The 16,587-nt window shown below is 58.7% G+C and overlaps 2 protein-coding genes across 2 annotated transcripts; one reads left to right on the top strand and one right to left on the bottom strand.

Annotated features, from left to right (window-relative positions):
* The first annotated feature begins 732 nt into the window (after positions 1 to 732).
* LOC104338629 (ectonucleoside triphosphate diphosphohydrolase 8) lies at positions 733 to 6,704 on the top strand. The gene is made up of 10 exons (XM_075439346.1): positions 733 to 819; positions 1,107 to 1,244; positions 1,897 to 2,014; positions 2,684 to 2,834; positions 3,247 to 3,406; positions 3,531 to 3,761; positions 4,767 to 5,030; positions 5,403 to 5,513; positions 5,807 to 5,944; positions 6,334 to 6,704. The coding sequence occupies exons 2-10, from the start codon at positions 1,119 to 1,121 to the stop codon at positions 6,538 to 6,540; spliced, it is 1,506 nt and encodes a 501-aa protein (XP_075295461.1). The 5' UTR covers positions 733 to 819; positions 1,107 to 1,118; the 3' UTR covers positions 6,541 to 6,704.
* Positions 6,705 to 8,923: 2,219 nt separating this feature from the next.
* Positions 8,924 to 16,087, bottom strand: LOC104338630 (ectonucleoside triphosphate diphosphohydrolase 8-like). The gene is made up of 9 exons (XM_009944691.2): positions 15,965 to 16,087; positions 14,964 to 15,081; positions 14,290 to 14,440; positions 13,048 to 13,207; positions 11,978 to 12,211; positions 10,677 to 10,949; positions 10,112 to 10,222; positions 9,352 to 9,489; positions 8,924 to 9,106 (listed from the first exon to the last, which is right to left on the bottom strand). The coding sequence occupies exons 1-9, from the start codon at positions 16,085 to 16,087 to the stop codon at positions 8,924 to 8,926; spliced, it is 1,491 nt and encodes a 496-aa protein (XP_009942993.2).
* Positions 16,088 to 16,587: the final 500 nt, after the last annotated feature.

Here is a 16,587-nt window from a genome sequence, read left to right as displayed (position 1 = left end):
CCCATCCCCATGGCCAGGGACCTGTCCCCATGGCCAGAGAACCAACTGTGCCCATGGCCAGGGACCCATCCCCACAGCCAGGGACCTGTCTCCACAGCCAGGGAGCCACCTGTCCCCCTGGTCAGGAACCCATCCCCATGGCCAGGGACCCACATGTCCCCACAGCCAGGGACCCGTCCCCGCAGCCAGGGTCCTGTCTGTCCCCATGGCCAGGAACCCATCCCCATGGCCAGGGAGCCACCTGTCCCCACAGCAAGCGACCCATTCCCACAGCCAGGGTCTTGTCTGTCCCTATGGCCAGTGATCTGTCCCCACAGCCAGGGAGCCACCTGTCCCCCTGGCCAAGAACCCATCCCCATGGCCAGGGAGCCACCTGTCCCCACAGCCAGGGACCCATCCCCATGACCAGGGTCCTGTCTGTCCCCATGGCCAGAGAGCCACCTGTGCCCATGGCCATGGACCCATCCCCATGGCCAGGCTCCCAACGCCCCGGGGCGGTGCAGGTAGAGATGCAGGCAGAGGTGCAGGCAGAGGTGCAGGCAGAGGTGCAGGCAGAGGTGCAGGCAGGCCGGGGTTCTGCCCCGGTGCAGGCAGCGGCTGCCACCGCCGAGCATGGCCGCTCCTCCCGCCATGCCATGCCGCAGGCAGCGTCGAGCTCCCGCCCCGGGCTGGACGCAGCAACCCGGACATCCGAGGCCGGCACAGGGCTCACTTTCGCTTTGCATCGCTCGGCGGGGCTGGGTGCGGGCAGGGTGCAGGCAGGACAGGCAGCGCTGCCCTGAGGCTGTGCCCCAGGAAGGAGGGCTGCTCCGGGCACAGGTACGGGGCCAAGGGCTGGGCAGGAGGGACCCGTCGCCCCTGTCCTTTCCCGGGACGGGAGCTGCCGGTGGGTGAGCGTCCAGATTCAGTCCCAGGGGGCTGTTCTGCTGCCGGCCAAGGGACAGCTTCACGATCTCCACACCCGGCCGCTCTGTGTCCCAGGGGGTCATTTAGGGGATGTGCGGTTCCCGAGCTGCCGGGAGTGGGGCACCCCGGGAGAAGCTGGAGAGATGGGGCAGGGGCAGGCGGGTTGGGGCTGCCCTTGCCAAGACCACCCCTCTCCACAGCCCAGCGCCGGGATGCAGTCGCGCCTGCTCAGGGCGCTGGGCTGGAGCTTGGCGGCCGTGCTGGGAGTGCTGGGGGTGGCCGTCTTCCTGCTGGTCGTGACCGCGGTGAAGGATGCTGCCCTTCCGACGAGGAGCAAAGTAGGTGCCCAGTGGGACCTGGGGGAGCCCGGGAATGACTGCCAGCCCCTTTCCACCTCTCATCCTTCTGTCAGCCCTGCCTTCCTCTCTCCTTGTGAGTCTTCCTATAGGCAGCCCAGGTTTTCTGGGCTTAATCTAATCAAGGTAGATCAACCACCCCCTCTAAACCACAGTCCTGGCTCCTTGCTAGGGATGGGAGAGGGCAGAGCAGCCCTCCTCCTGGGGCTGGGCCATCTCCCACCCCAGACACTTTCTCTTCTCTGTTTTCAGATGTCCTGGTGGGTTCACATCTCTCTCTCCTGTTACTTTCTGATGGTTTTTGCAGACTGTTAAAAAATAGTCAGGATTGGTGAAATTTTCCACTCCCGAAGGTCTGGGAGCAGCTTTGGCAGCCTGAGCCCTCTGAGACGTGCCTGGATGCCTCCCTGCTCTGCCAGCCGCCCTGCTGACCTGCACCTCTTCCCTTTCTAAGCTATAACTTGGGGGTGGGGGGTTAGAGGTGGAGAGGGGCTGCTAAAGCGAGGTTGGACGTGCAAACCTGTGCTGCTTGCGTGCCCGCGCAGGAAGCTAGCGCAGATGTTCTCGGAAACCTCCGTGGCGTGTGGTGCAGCCCCGAGCGTGCTGTGACCCCATGTCCCCTCTGCCTCCCCAGTATGGTCTGGTGTTCGATGCCGGCTCCACGCACACGGCTCTCTACATCTACCGGTGGCCCACGGACAAGGAGAACGGCACCGGCATCGTCTCCCAGGTGGAAGCCTGCGCTGTGACCGGTGAGCGTGCTGGGACGTGGCCGTCCCTCTCCCCCAGCCTCGCGGATCGCTGTCCCAGACTCTCACAGCATCGTCGGTGATCGGAGTCTTTCAGCCTGTGCTGGGCCAAAGAGAGATGGCCTGGTGGAAGCACCAAAGGAAACTGATAGTGGGGAGAGTTTGCACCTTAGGGAGCCCTCCAGTAATCGGGGGATCCAGAGCTGGGCAAGGAATTTGGCCCCCAGTTTGCACAGAGCCAGTCCAGTCTTGCAGCCGGTGGTTGTGCATCGTCTTGCAGCCTGGGATGCTGGACATGTAGAATTCGCTTCTTCTCCTGTGCAACCACTTCCTTGGCTCTTCTCTTCATCTCTTCACAGCTCCTTTCATAATGTGTGGCGTCTTGTTCCCATGGGGCCTCCTAAAAACCTCTGCAGAAGTCCCTAAACATTGCTGGGTTTCTGCTGGTTATTGGTATGTGATTCCTAACTGATCTTTGGGTCAGCAGTTTTCATTTTGGTACCTGTACAGCACCAACCACAGCAGAGTTTAGAGATCTGATTAGGACATCTGGGTATCGCCAAGGAGATCCAGAAAGCTCCCTGGGCCTGGGGAATGAGCGGACATGTCCCTGCTGCCCTGTCCCTCCCAGGTGGCACTGAGCTGGCTCCACCCCGCCGTGCCCTCTTGCAGGACCCGGCATCTCCAGCTACGCAGACGACCCGGCTGGGGCTGGAGCCAGCCTGAAGCCCTGCCTGGACAAGGCCATGAAGATCGTCCCGGCAGAGCAGCAGCGGCAGACCCCCACCTACCTGGGGGCCACAGCGGGCATGCGGCTGCTGAGGTACGGGCACTGCCCGGGGCCGACCACCTCCGACCCCTTCCCCACCCCGCGTCTCTGCAGCGTGGCTGCTGCGGTGGCCTGGGGTCACGGGGGCTGGGGGCACGGGGGGCTGCCCCCGGGCAGGCCATGGTGATGGGCACAGCATCCCTGTTGGCACTCGGCCGGGGTGTCCAGGAGAGCCGCTCGCCGTGCCCACAGGGAACCCCCCGCCCGGCAGCAGCAGCGATGGAGGGATCTGGCAGCTTGCAGGAGCCAGCCCGCAGGCAGGGCAGTGACGGATGGGGATGTGTCCTGGCGCTGAGCAGCCCCGCGCCTTGGCGGGGACGGCAGCCTCTTGCTGTTAGCCCTGCTCCGAAAGCTGCCCAGCCGTCGCCTCCTGCACCATGTGGCAATGATCTCCTTCCCCGGGCAGGGAGCAGAACAGCACCAAGGCCGAGCAGGTCTTTGCCGAGGTCGCCAGGACCATTGGCGAGTACCCTGTGGACTTCCGCGGAGCTCAGATCCTGACGGGGAACGAGGAGGGCTCCTTCGGCTGGATCACCGTCAACTACCTGCTGGAGACCCTGGTCGAGGTGCGGGCTGGGGGAGCAGGCAGTGGGGGTCTCCCGTCCCTGTGCTGTGGTCTGGGCTGGGAAGCCGATACCTGTGTGGTCACCCTGTGCTGGGTCCCCATGGGTAAATCCCAGTGCCGGGCAGTGCTCCTTCACAGGCCAGTGGACCCACCCGCCAGCGGAGGACACGGTCGGAGCTCTGGACCTCGGCGGGGCGTCAACCCAGATCGCATTCCTTCCTGGGACCACCATAGATGACAGCAGCACGAGAGCCGTCCTCAGGCTTTACGGCACCAGCTACTCCATTTACACCCACAGCTACCTCTGCTACGGGCAAAAGCAAGCCCTGAAGATGCTGATGGCATCCTTACACCAGGTAACCATCTCCAACCTTGTGGTCCTCCGCTGCAGCCTGAGCCCCGGTCTCACTGAGCTGGGCTGGCAACACCCGCTGGCTGTGGTGGCTGCCGGGCTCGGTGCCTTTGTGCAAATCCCAGCGAGGACGGTGGGTACAATGGGGCAGCATGGCAGGAGCCACCCCAGGGGTGTCCCAACAGCAGGGCAGGACTGGGCTGAGATGGAGATGGACACCCCAAAGCAGGATGCCTGACCGCTGGCGCTGCTGGGATGGCGGGTGCCAGGGGCACCTGTCCCAGGGCTGCCTTGCCCACCATCCCATCCCTGATGGAGAGGCTGTGCCAGCCCAGCTGCAGTCGCAGGGGACTGGAAGGACCCAGCCCTGGAAGAGGTGACCTGCTGGGTGCTGGGTGGTCAGGGAAGACCCATCACGATTTTTTAGCACCAGTCTGGTAACAAATAAGTTGGTTTTATGGAAAGAAATCTGCACAGCCTGGTCTTCCGCAGCAGGTGCTGGGCATGGTAGAGTGAAGGGAGGTGTCGTTGCTGCACAGAGGGACCCTCACGTCCACGGCTTGGCTGTGGAGTGAGGGCTCAACGCCAGCTTGTGCTGGTTGGGAGGAGCAAAGCCCCACATCCAGAGCACATTGCAGAGAGAAATCAGTGTCCATTTTGGTTTTTGATTAAGTGACTTCTCAGCCTTGGCTCTCCCCTGGCTCTGGTGACCCTTCAAAGGAAGAGTGGGGACAAAATGGGTCCACGCTCAGCACGGGGTGCAACCCCCCGAGGCCTTGGGCATGTGGCTGTCACGTAGCTGATAGCTGACGACAGCGTGGCCGTGCTGTGCTTGTCCCCATGATTTTGTGCCTGCACTTCATGGATAAGACCCCATGGGTGGTGGGGCCAGCACACTAGTGTCCTGCATCTGGGTGTGGGAAAATGCGCTGTGTCTGTGCGCTGTTTCTCTCCTTTCCATCCTCACCCTCAGTGCCAGGGTGATGCTAACGGCTCCCGCTCTCTCCAGGGCAGCCCGTCCCCCCAGCAGATATCGCACCCCTGCTACCCCGAGGGATACCAGGAGAACGTCACCACGGCAGAGCTCTACGACAGTCCCTGTGTCCGTGCACCGAGCACGCCCAGCCCTGCACAGGTCCTCACGGTGACGGGGACAGGGGATCCGGTGGTGTGCAGCATGGCCATCCAGAGACTCTTCAACTTCAGCTGTGGGGCCAACAGGACGTGCGGGTTCAACGGGGTTTATCAGCCGCCCGTGCGGGGACAGTTCTTCGTAAGGAGCCTCCGTCCCTGCGGCTGTGGGGGGGGTGGGGGGGTTTCGGGGCACCAGAGGCTGACCAAGACCCCAGGAAAATGCTGCAGGAGACAAGTCTGAATAGTGCCAGGGACAACGGATGTGCTGGAAGCTAGGATGTGCCTGATGCGTGGAGACATGCAGGGTGTTCATCAGCGTGCCAGGCAGACTCTGACCTCTGTTGTCACAGAACCAATCTCTTTTGGTGCTGGCAGCAGTGGCAGGGGTCCCTCCCAGCGGGTCAGCAGGCATCACCCCACGGTGCTGATCGGAGAGGTGGCCTTAGGGACCCCTGCAGAGCACCCCTGGGTGCTTCACTAACCTTCTGCCTTTGGTCTTAAACACCCACAGGCGTTTTCGGGGCTTTACCACAGCCTTCACTTTCTGAACCTGACTGGAGGGCAGCCCCTGAGCTCCGTCAATGCCACCATCTGGCAGTTCTGCGCCAGCAGCTGGGACAAGGTGAGATCCTGCCTAGGAGACGCCAGCCCCTGCCCACGTTTTGCCTGGGCGCCGGGCAGCCTGGGGGCTCACCCACAGCCCATCTACTGCTGCGCAGACGGCAGCTGGAGGGTGCTGGGAGGAACATGAAGATCTCTGGTCAGAGAGAGACACAGGAGAGCAGCCTGCAGCCTCCCGGGTCCTCCTTGCTCCCCAAGCCCGGGTGCTCTCAGGTCTCGGCTCCCGGCTGTGCCGTGGGTGCGTGGAGCACTGCGCGGTGCCGGCAGCTCCCCCGCGCTCTTCCACCTCTGCAGGTACAGAAGGAGTTCCCCACCACGAACAGGACCCACCTCCGTGACGCCTGCGCAGCCAGCTCCTACGCCCTCACCCTTCTCCTGCAAGGCTACAAATTCAACCACACGACGTGGCTTAACATCCGCTTCGTCCGGCAGGTAGGGAAGTGCCCGGCAGCCCCCAGCTTCTACACCTTGTGCTGTCAAATGGCTTGTGCCCACCCTGCCCCAGCCCCTGCCCTGCCTGGGTGGGGACCAGGGGATAGCGGGGCAGTAGGGTCTGCTGCCTGTGCCCAGGACAGTGAGAAGGACCAATTAAGCAGCTCTTGATTTATGCTCACAGGCACCGGCTGGGACATCTGGCTGGGGCCATTGATGCTCTCCCACAGTTTGTCTCAGTAACGGGGTATCTGCAGCCCAAGGTGTGCACAGATATGGTGGCTGCGGAGCAGGACCTGGGGGTGCAACAGCAAAGGTCTTCTCTAGCTCTCTGGCTTGCGTGGTACTTTGCAGCCTTTCACACCCTTCTTCCTTCTCCGTCTGCACAGGTCGCTAACGTAGACGTGGGCTGGACTCTGGGCTACATGCTCAATCTCACCAGCATGATTCCCTCGGAGACTCCCCAGAGAGTTGTAGGGCTCCAGAGAAGCAAGTGGATAGCAGCCACGGTTTTACTGGCCGTCATGCTCATCCTCATCTTCTGCCTGCTCGCAGTCATATGCTGCCAGAAGAACTCCGGTTATGAGAGTCTCTAACAGCGCTGGCTCCAGAGGCTGCTGAAGCCACTTACTCCTGCTGCTGCACTTGTGCAAGGAACTGCGGACTGGGGAATCACCCCAAAATGTCCGGGAGCTGTGGACTTGTAATGTGGGGTACCTGTGTCCCAGCCTGGGGAGCTGGAACCAGCACAGGCTTTAAAAAATCCTCCCTGTAGCTGTGCGCTGTCTAGTGTTTCTTGCCCTTCACTGCTGGTTGGAGATGCTGTAGGAGGGAGAGCATGGCCATGTGGGCAGGGGCTCAGCACGGGGGGCGTGGGGGCTGCAGTGACGTGGGGTGGCTGGAGATGGTGGGTCAGGGAAGAGAGCAGGGGTATCTGGCAGCAACAGGATCATCCCGGGGCTGGGTACAACCTCCAGCAGATACCCTGCGTGGGGTGGCTGTGGCCTGCCCCATCCCAGGACAAGAGCCTGCATGGCCCATGGCCACCGGGAGGGTGGGCAAACCCTGGAAGAGGCTCCCTGGAGAGGGGGACGATACCCCAAGCCTGTCAGTGTTTAAGAGGCAATTGGACAATGCCCTTAATAACATGCTTTAATTTTTGGTCAGCCCTGAAGTGGTCAGGCAGTTGGACTAGATGATCATTGTAGGTCCCTTCTGATGGAAAATATTCTATTCTATTCTATTCTATTCTATTCTATTCTATTCTATTCTATTCTATTCTATTCTATTCTATTCTATTCTATTCTATTCTATTCCATTGAGGCATCCAGAGGGGCAGTGGCATTGGGGCTATGGGGGGAGGCTGGCCCGGTGGATGGGACTCAGGCTCTGCTCGGGACTGGGAAGCCCTGGGAGGTGGGGGATAGCAGCAGCCCCCCACTCTCTGCACCAGGTTCCTCTCCAGTCCAGCTACACCCCGTGTCTGTGCCTGGTAGGCATCTCACCCTCGCTTTCCAGTGCACAAGGCGATTTGGGAACCCTGCCGGGACATGTCAGGGGCAGCTCCCAGAGCCCCTCTTACATTTCTGGGGAGTCCCACTGGTGGACAGTGGATGGGTGAGGTGAGGATAGCCCAGCTCTCAGAAGGAAAAGGCCTGTCCTCATGCCCTGCTGGCTCCTCTCCGAGGCCTGGCAGACGCTGCGAGGTCTCCAGGGGCATCTCCAATAGCCCTAAGCAATGTGGACTCTCCCCTGAGTCTCTGTTGTCACCTGAGTCTCCATCGTCATCACCAGCCCTTTCATGGGAAACAAACAATAAACCTGTAACTGTTCAGGAGCAAAGTAACAGGCATTTCCCCATTCGCTGACTTTTACAGTGTTTATTTGGATGACGAGAGCTGCGAGACGCCTGCCTTTCTGCAGAGACACCAAAGGTCAGCTCCGTGCTGCCGGGAGGCAAATAAACAGATGAATCATCCACGGGGCAGGTAACAAATGAGCAGAACCAAAGGCAGAGGCAAAGGCGCAGTCATGGGCAGGACCCAGCTCAGCCACATGCGCAGGATCAGGGCAGGACTCACAGTCTGCTGGAGTCTCAGCCTGACACCCACGGTGTCCAGGCCTTCTGCTGGTGGGACTGGCTGGTCTCCAGGAAGACACTTGGGAGAATCAGTCCCTTTATCCCAGAAGAAAAGGAAGGTGAGATGAGATGAGATGAGATGAGATGAGATGAGATGAGATGAGATGAGATGAGATGAGATGAGATGAGATGAGATGAGATGAGACGAGACGAGACGAGATGAGACGAGATGAGATGAGACGAGATGAAATGAAATGAGATGGATGCTCTGGGGAGGCATGGACCACACTTTTGACTTTGTATGCTCCATTTACCTTCTGTCTCCAAGACCATCAGATAAGGCCAAACGCTCACCCTCAGGAGAGCCAGCTGGGGTGCCGCAGAGCCTTGCATGCCCTCACGCTGGCAGACCCAGCTGGGACCTGCCTGGCTGTTGGCAACCATGGTCAGACCCGGCATCGCACGAACCACTCTGTCACCAAGTGCCTGCAGCCATGCATGAACAGTGTGGCACTCAGGGAGCTCTTCCACAGCTAGGCTGGCTCTCCACAGCCCTACACACCAGCTTGGTGGGATGGAGTCCAGATCAGTAACAGGCATAGCGGTGTGAGGAGGTAGGTAGGCATGGCTGGGGTTTCTGTGGTGCTTAGGCTGATCCTAGCAGGTCTCCACGGGAGCGGAGCTCCTCTGGAAGCCTCACATGGTGCCTGTCTGCATGTTGGGGAAGCCCCATTGGAGGCCAGCCCTCAGGTCTTCAGTGCTGTAGAGGTTCACGTGCTCAGCATTGTTGAACCAGGCTCAGGCTGCCAGTTCTGCTGGCGGAAGCACAGGGCACAGCAGTGCAGACAGCCCTCGAGCCCCAAAGTGCTCCTGCCAGGCTCTGAAAAGCAGCCAGGCTCCTACAGCCACAAGAGCAGGAGTAGGGCAGCAAGCCCCAAGGTAAGGGTGAGGATGATGAAGGTGACAGCCACAGCCCACAGGGAAGGAACGTGCCCCTTCACCCGCGCCGGAACCTCCGCCGGGATCATGTTGGTGAGGTTCAGCATGTAGCCCAGCGTCCAGCCGACGTCAGAGCTCCCCGCCTGCCCGAGGAGAGATGGGACGATGAGTTAGCTCTGCAGAAAAGCCCCACTGACGATGCAGAGCCACCCACTCCTGCACAGCCCAAACGGGGTGCAGTAGCTGGCCTCACACCCAGTGCCACGCTGGGATGTGGGGCAGGCAGGGCTTTCTGGACCGTGGCTCTCACGGCATCCCAATGTGGGAAGCTGGCTCTTTGCCCCGGCGCTGCCTCTGCTCCTGCCCACAGGCTGGGTTTGCTGCCTACCTTCATCTGGAAGAAGATGTTGTTCCAGCTGGTCTCGCTGAACTTGTAGGCGTCGAGGAGGAGTGTGAGGATATAGTTGGCGTTGGCACAGTATTTAGGCAGTCGGTCAGGGTTCTCTTCAGGGTAGCTAGAAGACAGCTGCAGGGGGAAAATGTTTGGGGAGGAAGGGAAGTTATTTGCAGGCAATTTCCATGCAGGGATAATGCCCTGACGACTGCTGCACAAGGGGCAATGGCTCTGTAGCCACCAGAAGCCAGAAACAGACTCCTAGGCCAGGCAGGTATTTTAGCCCTGTCCTCAGAGCAACTCCTTTGAGGAGGATTCACTCTCCACGTGGAAACAGGGACATATTCGAACTCCTTCTGCCCCTGATTCTCCCATCTCAGCCTGCTCGTGCAAGGAGCCCCTGCTCTCTGCCCCATGGTGGTCCTAGCACTTCTCCTGGCCTTATCCATCCCCATTTGACTCCTCCTTAGAGTGGTGCCAGCAGCTGGCTCTCTTATCCCCATCCTTCAGTGCTACAGATCCTCCTCCATCCCCAGCTCCTGTGCTGGAGGGGAGATCTTGCTGCCCTCACCTGCCTTGGCTGCCCCTTTCCCAATGCTGCACGAGCCAGGAGCTCAGGGGTGGCTCCGCTGTGTAGGACACGGCTCAGCAACCAGAGACCCTTGCCCTGGGGGAGTCTCCGCACCTCTTCCCCCACCCCAGGACCCCTTTGCTTGTGAGGCTTCCCCACAGCCTCTCATTGTGGGGAACGTACGTCTTCCCAGCCTCTTGTGCAGAAATGCTCGATGGTCTCCCTGACAGTGGCCAGCGACTGCCCCTCGGTCAGGTTGAGAAACTTGAAGTTATAGTAAAAGGCGGAGAAGGCCTGAAAGGCAAGAGGTAGAAATGCCGTTGAGTCACAGTGGGGAAACCCCCCTGGCAGCTGCCCCCACCTCCCTCGACGCAGGAGGCTGGGTTTGTCCCTCACCGGGTCTGTCCACCCTTGTATGTCCCAGCAGAGATGATGGGCTGGAGCGTAGGTACGGCAGCACATCGAGCGCAGGCAGAGCCGTGCCTGAAGGCTGCTGGCTAAGCTGGGTTTTTTTGCTGAAAACTTGGGTTTTGACTAAGCACCTGTTTTATTAACATGGTCCCATTTGGAGAGCTGGCTGGAAACCCAGACAGCAACAATCCCTGGTGTGCCCTGGGGCAGTGGCAGTTTGTGAGCTTCTTGCCCCCATTCTGCTGCGGGGAGGTGACAGTGCCGTGGGCATGCAGGGACACCACAGCACCCGGGGACATCCTCTGCCTGGGAAGCAGGAGGGTGGGATTTGCCTTACCATGAACTTCCCGCTGACTGGGGGCTGGTAGATGCCGTCGAAGGTGCAGTCCTGGCTTTGGCCACACGCCGAGAAATTGAACAGCTTCTTGATGGCAGCCAGGCACGCGGTGGCATTGCCCCTGCCCTCCAGGGTCACGTTCCTGTCATCGAGGGTCAGGCGTGGGTCGCTCTGGTTGGTGCAGGCGCTGGTGCGGAAGGAAGACAGCGAGATGTTTTCGCTGTAGTCTTTTGGGTAGCAAGGGTGATCGACTCGCGTGCTGGAGGATGACTCCTGGGAATAGCAAAATCGCAGGCTGCAGCCCCCTCCAAACCCCCTTGGCGAGCATGCCGGCAGCAGGGTTCACCCAGTGCTCCCCCCAAAGCCACAGAAGCATCTCCCACCTCCTCCCAGGGAAAGACCCTCCTGTTCCTTAATCCTGGTCTTGTCGACCATCTGCAGTCCCAGCCCAAGCTCAACCCTAATTCTCACTCTGCTTTCTCTCATTCCCTCTCCCGCGGAGGCAGCCCAATTTCAGGGACCCAGCACGTCTCTCCCCTGGCCACAGGATCATGATTTGGGGCATGCAAAGCCCTCTCCACCCCAGCTCTAGCTCTGTCTCTAGCTCCAGCCCCAGCCAGGGACACCACCTGGGACCTTCCTGGCTGTGCAGCACAAGCAAACCCTTCTGGCTCATCAAGGCTGCTTCTTCTCCTGGCACAGTGCAGCTCCATGAAGACTCTCTTCCCCTCTGACCATCCAAAAAATGCCCTGAGAAAGATCTGTGGTTCACTTTTCTCAAGTCCGTGCAGTCACAGAGTAGTTGAGGCTTGGGGGGAGCAACAGGGTCCCTGTGCCAACTCCCTCCTTAAAGCATGACCACCTAGAATGGGTTGCTCAGAGCCTTGTCTTGTCAAGTTCTGAATAACTCCAGGGATGGCAACTCCACCACATTTCTAGGCCCTATCCTGATATTTGACCATTCTTATCTGGAAAAACTTTTGCCCTGCATCTGGTTGGAAACTTGCATGTTCCAGCTTGTGCCTGTTGCCTCGTCCTGCCATTTTGCGCCTCTGAGAAGAGCCTGGTCCTGCCTTTTCTACACCCTGTTCAAGGCAGCTGTGAACAGCCAGACTATCTTTCCCAAGCCACCCCTTCTGACACTTCCCGTGCTCCTCTCCACACCTGCCTACCCATGCTCCAAGGAGTCTGTACCTGCTCTTATTCCCTGCTGACACCTCTCTGTTCTTATTTTATGGATTAACAAGTCTGTGGCCGGTATCGTGAGACCAGAGTCCAATTACCCCCAGTTCCCCTCTCACCACAATCAATTGCTTTGCCAGTCGCTTCAGCATCTCGTTCTGCCCGTAGCAGAGGTAGCTGTGCGTGTAGATGCTGTAGTTATATCCGTACAGCATGAACTTGGAGGCTTCATTCCAGTTTATCACTGAACCTTCGGGCATAAAGCTGATCTGAGTGGATGCTCCTCCAAGATCCAGTGCCCCAAAAATGCTGGCCGCCTCTGGATGAACCCACGTGTGTGCTCTGGGGGAGTACTGACAACATGGGACAAGAGAGGAAGGAGTAGTACACAGCTGGGCTTACCTGGCCTGAGAAAAATTCTCATCCCACTCCGACTTGATGATCTTAGAGGTCTTTTCCAGCCTATGATGCCATGAAGTCAATAGGGTTTTGTTCCTAAATTCAATGGGTATTCAATCCAATTATTTGCCTGCGTGAGGCCCTGCTGCCTTCCCTGCCCAACCAACATGGCCATTTGACAGAGCCAGAAAAAACAGATTGAACTGTCTGATGGTCAGACAGTTGGTCAGATATGCCAACACGGTGTGGGCTCACATGGCTCCGAGTCACCGGTCCCCAGATGAAAGTGCTGGTGTGCACCAGCCTTGGAGGGGCTGCCCTTCCTGAAGAGCAAGCTGCAGAGGCACTGGTGTGAGGGGAAGGGCAGAAATCCTCCAAGAGCCTGTGCAGGAGCTCTGAGCGGTGGCTGTGCTGGCATAGAGGGTGGCAGGAAAGAGGTTTGGTCTGGGGTCTCTGAGCACCACACAGCGATGGACCTTCCCAGGGCAGCGAGACAAAGCCCAGCAGGAGCAAATGGTCCCCACTGGGCTAGATGGTGACCTCGCTGTCCCCAAGACACACTGTGTCCACATGGTGCGGAGATGTGCCCTTAGCTCTCAACAGAGACACCCCCACTCCTTATTTCTCCATCCTCTTTCACTGTGGCAAGCCAGAGGACAACTGGCTGCTTTTCCTAGGCCATTCCCAAAAGCTGTTAAGGCAGACCTTTCCTTCTGTGATAAGCAAGCTTAAGAAAAATCAGAAAAACTGTATTAGCAAAGAAGGAGTGGGTGTTTCACTGTTCCCCCACCTTAGTGAAGGAGTCCAGCAGGTAGTTGATGGTGATCCAGCCGTAAGCCCCCTCCTCCTCTCCTGTAAGGATTCGAGCCCCTTTGAAAGCCATGGGGTATTCTTGCATAGTTTTAGCGACTTCGGCCAGGACTTGATCTGCTGCTGAGCTGTTCTGTTGCCTAAGAAGGACTCAAAGGTCAGGACACAAACCCAGCTACACCAATACTACAGAGGAAAGACAAGGAAACAGTCTGTTTTTTTCCCAGCTCCACATGCTCCATTTTTTTGCAACAAGCAGTTTGTGCGAAATGATGTTTCCTGCCACATAACTTGTCAAAGCTGCTCCTACAGCATAAATCCCAGCTGTCTGGACTTGGCACCACCAATCTAGGAGCAACAGCAATCTCTTCCCTCCAGTGCAGCTTGATCCGAGTCACACAGCGGTTTGCCAGGCCACCCTTCCCCACCTAAGTATCTTCATAGTGCTGGAGGCCAGAGGGAATCGTGCCGTAAATCCCAGGTCTGAAGGTCACCCACTGACTGCACCAAAGCCAGGGCTGGCTGTGGAGCTCGAGTGGGTCTTTCAGGATGGTGCCATCCTGGTTTCAGACCTCTGCATGGGGGAGGATGTCTCGGGGCCGCTGGCATGTGCTCGCTCTCTGAAGCGAGTAACCTTCAGGCTATGACCCAGCTCCTTCCCAGGGAAGGGGTCTGATTGCCAGGGCACAGAAATAACGTTAGATATCTGCAGCCGTAAAATCAAGAACTGTGAAATGAAGGTTGACATTTTAAGAGAGTTCATAGCAGCTGGTGAAAGGTGAGGGCAGGTCCTGCAGCACCTCATTGCCTCCTACCTCTGCCCGGCTCCCACGCCAGCACCCATCCATCTGGACAGACGACGCATCTCCTGGGGGCATCACAACTCCCTTGTGTTTAAGGGATAGTGAAGAGCAAACAAAGAGCCCTGAGGTGCATTTCTTGCTTGGAACTGGGCATGCAGCACCCTTCTAGGACGTGCAGTCCCAGGATGCCAACAGGCACCTCTGAGCAGCCTCTCTGCCCTGGGGCCAGTCACTCAGGACAGCTCAGCCACCCATGCGTCCCTGCCGGGCTGCCTTCTCCCCACTCCCCAGCCGCTTGCTCATGGCAGCGTGTGAGCTGGGAGCTCCTGGCAGCCTGGCCCGTGCAGGACACTGTGTCCTGGCAGTGGCTGCTTGCAGCTCAGTCATTGCTCTGTCACCCCCGCACCCCACAGCGATACCTCAGTAGCCTCATGCCGGCCGTTGCTCCAAGATAAGCTGGGACATCCCTCTGTTTTGCAGCAGGAACAACCTTCAGGGCTTTATCCAGGCACTTCCTTAGGGAATCACCAGCTTTCGGGGGATCGTTGGCATAGCTCGATATGCCTTGACCTGGAAGAGAGTCAGGCTGGGACAGGCTGATGGGAATGGCTAGGGACAGGGATGTGGGAGCAAGAGGGCACAGGGCAGTGAGATCTGTCACCTCTTAGCAACAAAGGGTACTTTTCCAGGGTCCCCTGGTCCCCCCAAGACCTGACTGACCCACACTTACGTTCCTCTCCTATGGCTTCCCCACATCTCCCATGCTTTCAGAAATGTCCCCAGCTCTATGCATGAGACCTTTCCCAGTCAAGCCAGCAGCTCAGGCAGCTGGAGGCAGCCCAAGATGGAGGAATGAAAATCCAGAGCAACACCAAGGTGCTTCAGTTCCACCAAGCACGTGGGCACTACATGGTGCTGAGGGCCTTCCAACCACGGAGTGGAGCCAGTGAGGAGTCAGGGACCACTCTGCCTGCACACAGGGCTTCCCACCATGCCACCAGTGATGGACAGAGCCAAAGAGGGAAGCCAGTTCGTCCCACCCACCACACAAACACACAGGGCAGCACCAAGCCCGGGGCAGGGGGATACTGACCCTGGACGTTGCAGGACAAGGTCTGGCTGACCACACCGGTGTCGTTCTCCTTGTCTGAATCCCACTCGTACACAAACAGAGAGGTGTGGGATGAGCCTGCATCAAACACCATCCCATACTGGAAGGAAAAACCAAGCCACCATCATGCTGGCAGGAGGAGCAGCAGCCCACCCCTGGCCCCACCATGGCCCTGCCAGGGTGGTCGGGACAGAGGATGCCCCAAAAACCACCTCTCTGGGTCACAGCTTCATTCGCTCTCCTGAGATCTGTGCAGCAACGCCAGCTCACACAAATATTTTCTTGATTGTTTCCTCATGCTTTTTTATTTTCTTTCTTGGTCACACATCTTTTTTCTCTACACTGGCCCCATCTTGGGGGCAGCAACTCCCCCATCTCCAGTGCTCTCTGCTACCCCACGGTAGGTCCCCCAGCCTGGGCACGGAGTGGCAGGGCCACACCAGACCCAGTCCAGGAGCACCCAACCATGTGCCTCTCCTCCATAAAGCCCTCCATCTCACCCAGAAACCCTGCCCACCCTCTTCCAGCAGCCAGGGTGGGATGCCAAGCTGCAGGGGAGGGACGGGGAGGAGCTGCGATGCTTGTGCTGTGCTGTGAGCGGGTCAGGACAGGCTGGTGGGAGCTGGCAGGATCAAAGGCCACGTGGAGGTGTCTCGCCCCACGGTGCTGTGCACTGGGAGGGCAGAGGGAGCGGGGCAGGGCTTTGCCCTACCCATCCGCCCCAAGGTAACCTCCTTGAAACATATCAAACGCTTAGCGTGGTGGCTAGTTTCAGAGGAGGCTTCCCCTCCCTGACTTCGAGGTGACGAGGCTGTATTTCTTCTGCCTGAGATGGGAAGGAAACGCTCACCCAGCTACTACAAGGCAGGTCCTACCGAGCCCTCCTTCACCTCCTAACCCCAAAGACAAGCTGTTGTCTCTGAGCACCTGCCCAAGGTGACTGATCTCTGCAGTGGTGCTCGGGGACCCTCTTGTGGGCTCACCTTAACCATGGGTGGCAGGGTGACATCTTCAATCTTCACCAGGCTGAGAACAAGGGCAATGATGGAGAGCGTGACCAGCGCCCCGATGATGGCAGTGATGAAGTGCTTCTTGTTAGCAAACATTGTGGTGAAGGCTTCTGCAAACCCAAACCCAGGAGAACGGTGGTTGGACGCAGCCAGCTGGGATCAACGCTGCTCAGTGAGAGCTGCAAGGAGATCAGCTCCAAAAGCTGTCCCCAGGCTGACACTATCTCAAGCTGTGTAACTCAGAAATCCTGGTGGATAATCAGATCTTTCCCCAGGAAAAATAATCTTAGGATAAAATAGGGAGGGGCTGGAGGAAAGAGGAGCTGGCTGCCCAGCAGCCCGCCACGGCCGTGATAGGATCGCAACAGTCCTCCAGGTCCTGCACCCACCCCAGCTCGGCTCACCACTGCCAGGAAGGATCAGGTCCAGGAGGAGCAAAAGAAACACCGCACCGAACAGAGGAGAGAGCGGGAAACTGCAAAAAACCTCACCGTGAGCTCCTGTAGAAGGGGAAGGTGATTTTATTTTATGAAACATTAGCAAGGTGAGCTCACCTGCTGGCACGCCCCGAGCCGCACGCCCAGCAGCACCCGGAC

This window comes from Opisthocomus hoazin, chromosome 19 (genome assembly GCF_030867145.1).
Source record: "Opisthocomus hoazin isolate bOpiHoa1 chromosome 19, bOpiHoa1.hap1, whole genome shotgun sequence".
Taxonomy (NCBI): domain Eukaryota; kingdom Metazoa; phylum Chordata; class Aves; order Opisthocomiformes; family Opisthocomidae; genus Opisthocomus; species Opisthocomus hoazin.
The sequence above is the reverse complement of the archived record's forward strand: the minus strand, read 5'-3'. Positions and strand labels throughout refer to the sequence as shown.